The 9,843-nt window shown below is 42.0% G+C and overlaps 1 protein-coding gene across 1 annotated transcript in view; it reads left to right on the plus strand.

The window, feature by feature from the left end:
- The first annotated feature begins 1,161 nt into the window (after window positions 1-1,161).
- Window positions 1,162-9,843, plus strand: part of cps1 (carbamoyl-phosphate synthase 1, mitochondrial) — a 57,539-nt gene continuing 48,857 nt past the window's right edge. Inside the window, exons 1-9 of the mRNA XM_046053694.1 lie at window positions 1,162-1,469; window positions 3,628-3,737; window positions 4,026-4,170; window positions 6,437-6,526; window positions 6,618-6,674; window positions 6,766-6,858; window positions 6,997-7,086; window positions 7,213-7,341; window positions 8,919-9,025. Of these exons, the coding sequence (XP_045909650.1) occupies window positions 1,344-1,469; window positions 3,628-3,737; window positions 4,026-4,170; window positions 6,437-6,526; window positions 6,618-6,674; window positions 6,766-6,858; window positions 6,997-7,086; window positions 7,213-7,341; window positions 8,919-9,025 (947 nt within the window). The 5' untranslated portion in view covers window positions 1,162-1,343. The remainder of the gene's footprint in view (window positions 1,470-3,627; window positions 3,738-4,025; window positions 4,171-6,436; window positions 6,527-6,617; window positions 6,675-6,765; window positions 6,859-6,996; window positions 7,087-7,212; window positions 7,342-8,918; window positions 9,026-9,843) is intronic.

The raw sequence follows: 9,843 nt of genomic DNA on the forward strand, positions 1-9,843 counted from the left end.
AGCTTGATCGGCCATGACTGGGCTGATCATTTTTCATGGGGCCCACTTAGGCTCTATATGTCAAATTGGCTTCAAAGCACAGTGCACATGCGCACAATCTGGGGGCTTGTCACAAGCTCCTCAGCAGGCTTCAGGGAAGTTGGCCAATCAGAAGAAAGTGGGATTTTAGGGAGGGGCCCGTAAGCGAATTTGCCCTACTATGGCCAAGCCATGACCCACTCTACTCTGCCTCTGACAGGCTTAGCCTGACGATAACTTTTTCTGAAGTAGCCCTTACTGACAGAACAAAAGGTTTTTGCTGTTCTATTGTCGTCTGCAGATTAGCTTGAAATGTTTCAACTGTAACATTGTTTTTTTTATATATATATAAATGCAGTTTCTTAGCAGCTAATTGCAGAGTGTGAAAAGAAACATTAACTTTATTTTTTATATTACCTCTAGATATTTAGTAGAGATTGTTAATTGTATAAGTGTAGCCACTGAGATGCCACTCTGGTGGATGAAAGAGATGTAAAGGCTGCTAGCAATCCAATCCAATCTGCTGTCATTTAATGCCAAGCAAGGAAGAGAATAAACAGTGTTTGAAATAGTAGCAAGCCCTGACTCAACATAACAATAACATCAGATCTCTAGGATCAATGAGTAGATTGATTCATCAGTCCTTGCTAGTGTACATTCAAAGGATCCAGGTTGGTTATAAACATACAAACACAGGTATATGAATAAAGGAGTTGCTAGTGTGAACAAATGGACTGCATTTAGAAGAATTTATTATGGTTTAACAATTTTGAGCTAAGCTGAGCCAATCAGAGGCAGAGTATTGCGGGTCGTGCCTTCGCCATAGTAGGATTCACAAATTCGCTGCTGTAAATCAGAAGAAAGTGGCTTTTAGTGGAGGGGCGGGGGAGCATAAAGAGACAGGAGATTAAACAGCTAATTTCAGACAGAGGGGCTGCATAAAGGGCCAGTATAAGATAAATAATGAGTTTTTTGAACTGTAAAACATGCATAGCTACTCTAGTGGTATCCCAGAATAAAAATATAGAGCTGAAGCAGATGTAAATCACAGGTTCATGCATGTAGAGTAGGCGTTTTCCTGAAGACCAATTGAAACACTGCGCGTTTAATGTGTTGTGAAAAACAACGTCCCGAGGGCCAATCGTGTTTAACTTCCTGTACGTCCTGTTACTTTCTCTGTGAGGACACTAGGGGCAGCCCAAAAGTAATTCATTCATCTGTCTTCAAAAGAAAACTTACTCGTAGCTGTACAGTTAGCAGTTTGTAAGACTGTGTATTTATTGAATTACGTATGCTACTTTACTAAAAGAGTATCTTCGGCTAATATGGCAAAAATCCTTTTAGCTAACAGCATTGTAAAATCCCTGGGACATGGATGTGTGGTTGGCAGAAGAGTGGGAAACACGCCAGCCTGGCTGATACTTCAAACTACTAGACTTTTAAGTGTGAAGGTAAGAAAACGATGTGAGAGCGAAAACGGTCGTTATCAGTAGTCAAGACTCCCCCAGAAGTGCTGGCAATCGAGCACTAACGTTACAGTATGCGTCTGAACGTTGGGCCGAATTCCCCGGGAACATCTGTAAAGTTTGCGATGCCTAGCTGTTACACAAATGTACAAACATAAAAAAAAGATATTGCAGCCTTTTTCGAAAACAGCAGGAGCCCCTCACAAATTCGGCATAGATCCGAAATAACAAACAGTTCTTATTTTAACATAATTTAACCTGGTGCTACTGGTCCTGTTAAACGCTCTTGCATCAGAAACAGCATGGTTGGCACATGAGCGTCACGTAGGATTGAGTGTGTTAAAATGTTGGAACTGTATTGAAGTTCTGTCTGGTGTCAACGCTGAATTGACACGTGTTTACATTTTATTCAATAAAACATAGTAAGTAATTTGTTTAAGGTATGTGCTCATGTCATTAAGTTAGACTTCACTAAATTGCTTGATTTTTGAATGCAGTTTGGATCGGTGAAGGACAAGTAAACTTAACGCGCATCAACTCAATTATTATCAAAATACTTGTGCACTTGTTAACTTAGTTGATGAGATTTGCTGTGATATGCTGCCTTTGATAATTTGTAGCATATAGCTGCTGGGAATCTGTGCATCATGTGTTAAGTTCGTCACTGGGAGAATTGCATCATATTTGAGAGACACCAGTGGCGCAACATCTGACTAATATTTCTCACTCTTCTGAAGAAAAGCTTTGAGGTGTTGTAGTCATAATCCTAACCCCTCCTAATCTGCAGGATAAAATTTACATCTTATTTATCTGCATTTAAATCTGAAAGACATATTTATAGTGGAATGTGTTGTAAAAATCACCACTGTAGATTCCTCAATATGTGTGCTTTTTATGTACAGATTATTTTTTTTAAGAAAGAAAAAGCTGCTATTGGTCAATGAAGGCCAAAGGCTGGAGGTGAGAGTGGGTCACACCAATCTTTATATGCACATATTAATCTCTCTCTCACACAGGTGTGTATATGAGAAGCCGCCTAGGCCAAAATTGAATATATTGGTTGCAAGTATTCCAATTACTTTACATTTTTGGCAGGGTAAAAAATGTAAAGTAGTTTGTCATGACTGGGATTTGAACCGGGAACATACTGCATGAAAAACAATTAGGCTACTTTGCCACTGCACCACACAAATACAAGAAAGTAATCCACCACTAATACACCTTCACATGTTTAGCTGTCAATATATTACATTAGCATTACCTGATTTAGCTGATGCTTTTATTTGATCAGCTCCCAGTCTGTGAGTGGCACATTCTCCTCCCTCACTACAGTGGGCTGTCACAGGAGTTGAAGTTGCTCTTTCTAGAACAGAAAATGCAATATTTACCTCTTCGCTTAGGTTACATTCGTCTGAAATTATAAAGACACTGAACAACACTGATAATTTTGCAGTCACACAGAGATAAGAATCATAGTTGGATAGCTAGCATTGTTTCACCTACTTATCAAACGGGCAAAAACTTTCCTCTTCCATGTACATTTAGTAATTTGGCAGTCACTTTGATTCCCCCCCAAAATTAAAAGAGGATTTTCAGGTCCCCATAATGCCCAGACCTGCTGCAAAGACAGATGCATTGAGTTGAAATCAATCCTGGGTCTCCCACACCAAAGGTAAGAGCATTAACCACTGTGCTATGGATTTCATCCTCCTACCCCTCGAATTTATATTCTTACTCCAATTTGCAAACCTCGCACATACATACTCAGTTTGTGAATATATAACCTCGCACATATATACATAGTAACATTGCGCATACATACATACTCTTGACAGTCTGTATGTATGTGCAAGTGAAGTATTCAGTTTTGGCCTAGGGGGCTTCTCATACATACACACACACAGACACAGAGATGAACAGATTTGTCTGTCTCAGCATTCACAGCACAATTCACATTGGCCTGCAGTTTCAGCATGAAGTTCCAGAGGCTCACAGGTTGACATCACTCCTAACCTCAAAGTCTACAATACATCTATTTCAAAGTTTTGCCTTTGGTCTTTCCAAGCCTGCTTCACAAAAAGGGAATGCATTATTTTTGAGGTAGATTTCACTTGTCATCTGCCTGCTCTCTTTTAACTCCCAGGCCCAGACAGCCCACCTAGTCTTGGAGGATGGCACCAGGATGAAAGGGTTTTCCTTTGGGCATGATTCCTCTGTAGCCGGGGAACTGGTCTTCAATACTGGCCTTGTGGGGTAAGAAGGAGACACACTTACATAAGTTAAGTATTAGAAATTTTAGACCATATAGTGCACTTGAGTGAGTGCAGTTTAGATTTCAGGATACCAAATACCAATATATGAACCTTGCTTTGAGCTTAACGTATGTAGTCTTAAGTCTATTCATTTAGTTTTAAAGGTTTTCACAAGACCAAGGTACACTGCATTTTCTCACTTTGTATAGGAACATGAGTGGACGCCTTGACAATGTGCTTCATCATCACAATGTCATGGCTTATTGGTCCTGCTCTTTTCCTGCTTTAGGTATCCTGAGGCCCTTACTGACCCCAGTTACAGAGGTCAGATCCTGACCCTGACTTACCCTATTGTAGGAAACTATGGGGTACCCAACACCCAGGAGCTGGACATGCTGGGCCTGAGAAAACATGTGGAGTCAGAGCGCATCCAGGTAGGAAGCTCTGCAGTTGTTTGGAGGTTTCAGGCTTTGTGGAGGCCTCAGCACTGCAATGTATTGATTGCCAATTCCTTCTGATAAATAACTGTGTTGTTTTGATTCAGTTTTTCCTTCTTATTGATAAGACTTGGGTTATGGCAAAGATTATTTGATAGCAACAATTATTTGTACTCAAAAGGAGTAATGAATAATTAGAGCTAGAACAGCAACAACTTAGCCACGTTAGTGTCGTGGCTCAAGGGATGGCAATGTACTGTATGTCTGTCAGTGCTCTACCCCTGTTCCAGACTGAAATATCTTAAGGAATATGAGATGAATCGCCATAAAATGTCATTTAATTTATAGTCCCCAGATGATAAATCATTTGTGATCCTCTTAAGTTTTCATGATGTTGACATTTGAGGTTTAATGTGAAATGTCTCAACAACTATTGGATGGATTGCTATGAATTTTGGTTGTACCGCCTGAGGATAACTTGATTTCTTAACTTTTTATCTACAGTATTTCATCGGGTCAGAATTCTAGTTTGTCCAGTACTTGGTAAATGACAAAATAATTGGAAAACGAAAGATACACATCAGCCCTAGCTGTATATTATTTCAGTGCTAATTAGCAAATATTACAGTAGCTTTCTAACACTAAACTAAGATGGTGAAAAAAGTAAACCCCCATCGAAACATCAGCATGTTAGGATGCTGACGTTAGCAATTAGCTCAAAGCATTGCTAAGTACAGCCTCACAGAGCCACCGCCATGGCTGTAGACTCTTAATCTTGTTATTATTGACAAGTTGTTTAAATATATTTTTAGCCAAAATTGCTTAAAGTTGAGTTTTTCAATTGTAAATATTTGCTAGTTTTCTTAAGGAATGAATTCCAAACACGTGGACTCTATAGTACTACTAATGTGATACTGTAGTGGATGCATACATGGTTTTATTTTGTACGTGCTCCGCCCTCTAACTAGCTTCACTATTAGTTTACCCTCCGAGGCACTGCCTCGACAAAAAGAGCTTTACACTCACTGCCCTATCGGGGGTTAGAAGGCTGACTACTTGGCTGACTGTCTCTCGCTCCACAGGGAGGAGCTCGAGCTGCACTTCATCGAGCTCTCCCACTTTATCGTTGGCTCTGCACTACTGGCAGAGGTGGAGAAGGCCCCACAGAAGTCCTGGTCGGACTATGACGGCGAGGATGGCCGCAGGTCAATGACTCAGAGGACTCGGGGAGTCTCTTCAGAGACAAGGAAAATTCAGTCAACCTATTGCTACCCACAGGATGATATGATCAGCCTGTTTGTCTTGGCTGCTGGGAGGAAGGGGTCATTGAGGCGGCAAGGTCTGCCCATCCTCCCAGCAGCCAAGGCAAACGGGCCTTCATGGACTCCTCCCTTGTAGGTGGGGATGGGACCTTTGACCATGAAGGTGGAATGTGGTCCGTCTCCTCCCGACATATCAACCTTAAGGAACTCATGGCGGTCAAGAAGGTGTTTCACAGCTGAGAGGGAAGCGGGTCATGGTGAGGTCGGACAAAACCACTGTGGTGACCTATCTCAACAGACAGGTCAGGTTGGGCTCTAGAGGGTGAGACCGTGTGGCCTAGGTCTCCCAGCGGTGGTTGTCAAAATGCCAGCAATTTTGGCAGGTCATGATGTTTTGGAGTCACGCTTTGGTGAAGCACTTCCTGCGTGGGACTCGCAGGCTGTGACCTCCCAATCAGACAGTGCTGGACAGGTCCACCCTTTTAAACTCTGGTTTAGGCAGTCAGAGAGGTGTTGACAGAGAAGGCTTTCTTTCCTCCTCCTCGCGCTGACAATGAACAGGCATCTTCACATTTTGTGCCTTGTTCGTGCACTCATGTGTTATGTGGATCATGGTGGAGCCGAGACGGTGCCTCAGAGGGTAAACCAACAGCGAAGCCCGTCAGAGGGCTCTGCACTTACTTATGAAAGTGGAGTTATATACAAGTAACTACTATTTCTATTATACTAAGTTGGGTTTCTGCATATAATGACATGTTCACACATGTTAGTTGGCATGAACGGTTGCTGCACCCTCACTGGCATGCAGATGCAGAGATTATGATTTGGATCTTTGTCTCCTATAATAATAAACTGAATGCCATTTTGGGTTCTGGTCAACAATATGTCAAGTGGGAAATTCTGTTGTGTTTTGTTTACATTTTATAGACTAATAAATAATAAACTTTAAAAAAAAATCAACCTTTTTTTTAAACTATTGTTCTTTGGTGTTGTGCCTCTAGGTATCTGGTCTTGTGGTTCAAGACTACAGCTATGAATACAGCCACTGGAACTCTGTCAAGTCTTTGGCACAATGGCTACAAGAAGAGAAGGTTTTCATTCAAATGACCAAATATCTGCTGTAATCTCCAGGACTGACTGTGCTTTTGGTAAATTTACAAATTTTACTTTCCTTCTTTGAAGGTTCCTGCATTGTTTGGGATAGACACCAGAATGCTTACCAAGGCCATCAGAGACAAGGTGCTGTAAATACAAAGGTCTGAACTGCTGCATCTTTTACAAATGGATCGGTTGATTACTCACTGTGATATTGCTTGTGGTTTCTCCTCAGGGAACAGTTTTGGGGAAGATTGAATTTGAAGGGCAGCCTGTTGAGATATCAGACCCCAACCAGAAAAACTTGGTAGCTGAGGTCTCAACCAAGGTAACAGATGCTCACTATTATTCCCATTACACCCGATTGACCCGCTACAGTAGACCAACTCAGATCATATTTTCTGTGTCTACAAATGGTGTTGATTAGTGCTAACCTCTCTTTGTTGTGTGTCCCCTCGTCTGCTAGGAAATCAAAGTTTTTGGAAAAGGAAACCCAATAAAAGTTGTTGCTGTTGATTGTGGTATTAAACACAACATAATCCGCCTGCTGGTTAAGGTGAGAATGGATGCAGGTGGAGTAAAAAACCATCCTCATTAGATTATACAGTTGGTTTTATGACATAGCCCCAATACCATAAGATTACAGAATGGCTTTATACTTTCTATATGTCTCTGTGTGCAGAGGGGTGCAGAGGTCCACCTCGTACCATGGGATCAGGATTTGATGAGTCTAGACTACGACGGCCTCTTCATCTCCAATGGACCAGGAGATCCTTCTCTTGCCAAGACCCTCATTGACAATGTCCGCAAGGTAGGACATGGTGCTGTTGAAATATTTTGAGCTTCAGTAGAATTTAAACTTTATTCCATCTTTGTGCAACATGTGAGATTTGACCACAAAGAGAAATGATTATTTTCAGTGCTGCATGATGTTGTCCGTCCTTGCTACAAGGACTCTGATAGAATATTCCATCCATAAGCAATATTTTTACACCGACAGGGACCGTGTTTACTCTTGAAGTTGAAACTTACTAAAATAGGCACACAGCTATCTGCAAGATTTCACAGGTTTTGGTCATGATATAAATTATATTTCTGTCATGAGCTGCAGTTTACCTTAATTCAATCAGGACAACTTTCATCAGACTGATATTGCTGCATTGTAGTTAATGTTTGGCGGTATAGTTCTGTTCTGGGATCTCCCTGCCCATCCCCATCTCCCATGCCTATATGGAAAGCCATAGGCAGGGAGAGCACCGTCCTGCCCATCCATGTACATACATGGAAAGAACGAGGCAGTGAGAAGTAGGAAAAACCCCTGTAAAGAACAGAACAGGCATGCTGAATTACGTAATAAGATAATAAGATACAAGATGGCACTGAAACACTGTGTTAAATCCTGGGCTGAAGACCGTACTGTTTATTATCAGGTTGCGGCCTCTGCTGTTCTGTGTCGCCTCTGCATGTGCACCCACACACAGAGGCCAGCGCAGAGATAGGCTGCGGTGAAGTGAAGGTAACTTTGAACTACTTAAGTTGGCGTCAGCTACCCTTGTTACTGGACTAAGTGCAATAGAACCTCCCGAGTAAAAGACAATACTATCGATACATCTGTCCAACAAGTACAACATGTAGAAGGTGTTATGTGATCTGCTCTGTCCACATCTTTCATCCTCTATTATAAATTTACACCTCGTTAACGTTAGCTTGGCAATGAGCTAGATGTTCAACGAGCTAAATGAAAGCTATCTGTAATTTAACTGTTTAGCTTAGATTGCCAAGTAGCTTCAAATTGGCATGTAGTTACCTGCAGTGATCACAGCAGAGACAGGGGGAAGGAGGACAGGAGGAAGGACTGATGTTATATGCAATGCGCTGTCTTCTTCTGAAACAGTGAAATGTATCCAAATCTTGACGACATGTTTGTTTGGCTCTAGCTGCCTGTCCATGAACACCAATATGATGCCCACAGTGCAACAAGAGCAGCGGCGCGTGTTAGCATTGTTGATTCTTATTGGCCAAATTCTCTGCCAAAATCCATTTTCCAATATGATTCCGATAATGAAATATGCCCAGTCGGTTCGATTATAATCCAGCATCCCTGTCGTATACGGCCTGAAAGGCGGAGCTTGGGTGGCAGTGGGTTATGAGCTGTTGCTGAGGAAGCAGCGAGAGCAGGCAGGCAGGCTATGGCAGCTTAAATTAGGAGCCTTGTATGGAATTTGCCAATGAATGCTAGGTGATTAATCAGCTGAGTTGTAAGCTGATGTGGCTGGCTTAAAATGGCTGCTATCAACTGGGATTGTGAGCTGAGCTTGACTTCGTTGCCTGCCTGAACTAATGCTATGCTAGATTAAATATTATTTCTATGTGTTTTCTCCTCTGAAGGTTCTGGAGAGTGATCGTCCCCAGCCAGTGTTTGGGATCTGTATGGGCAACCAGATCACTGCTCTGGCTGCAGGAGCTAGATCATATAAACTACCTATGGGCAACAGGTGAACTCTTTAATAACTAATCATAATTAAGGCATCATATGCACACTTTTAAAGCATCCTCCATTAAGATTTAAATGGCCCCTGTTGTTTACACTCAGTGTTGCTGACTAAAAGTGCGATGTACACTCACCTAAAGGATTATTAGGAACACCTGTTCAATTTCTCATTAATGCAATTATCTAATCAACCAATCACACGGCAGTTGCTTCAATGCATTTAGGGATGTGGTCCTGGTCAAGACAATCTCCTGAACTCCAAATTGAATGTCAGAATGGGAAAGAAAGGTGATTTAAGCAATTTTGAGCGTGGCATGGTTGTTGGTGCCAGACGGGCCGGTCTGAGTATTTCACAATCTGCTCAGTTACTGGGATTTTCACGCACAACCATTTCTAGGGTTTACAAAGAATGGTGTGAAAAGGGAAAAACATCCAGTATGCGGCAGTCCTGTGGGCGTAAATGCCTTGTTGATGCTAGAGGTCAGAGGAGAATGGGCCGACTCATTCAAGCTGATAGAAGAGCAACTTTGACTGAAATAACCACTCGTTACAACCGAGGCAAAGCATTTGTGAAGCCACAACACGCACAACCTTGAGGCGGATGGGCTACAACAGCAGAAGACCCCACCGGGTACCACTCATCTCCACTACAAATAGAAAAAAGAGGCTACAATTTGCGAGAGCTCACCAAAATTGGACAGTTGAAGACTGGAAAAATGTTGCCTGGTCTGATGAGTCTCGATTTCTGTTGAGACATTCAGATGGTAGAGTCAGAATTTGGCGTAAACAGAATGAGAACATGGATCCATCATGCCTTGTTAC

Source organism: Micropterus dolomieu, linkage group LG07, assembly GCF_021292245.1.
Source record: "Micropterus dolomieu isolate WLL.071019.BEF.003 ecotype Adirondacks linkage group LG07, ASM2129224v1, whole genome shotgun sequence".
Lineage (NCBI taxonomy): Eukaryota > Metazoa > Chordata > Actinopteri > Centrarchiformes > Centrarchidae > Micropterus > Micropterus dolomieu.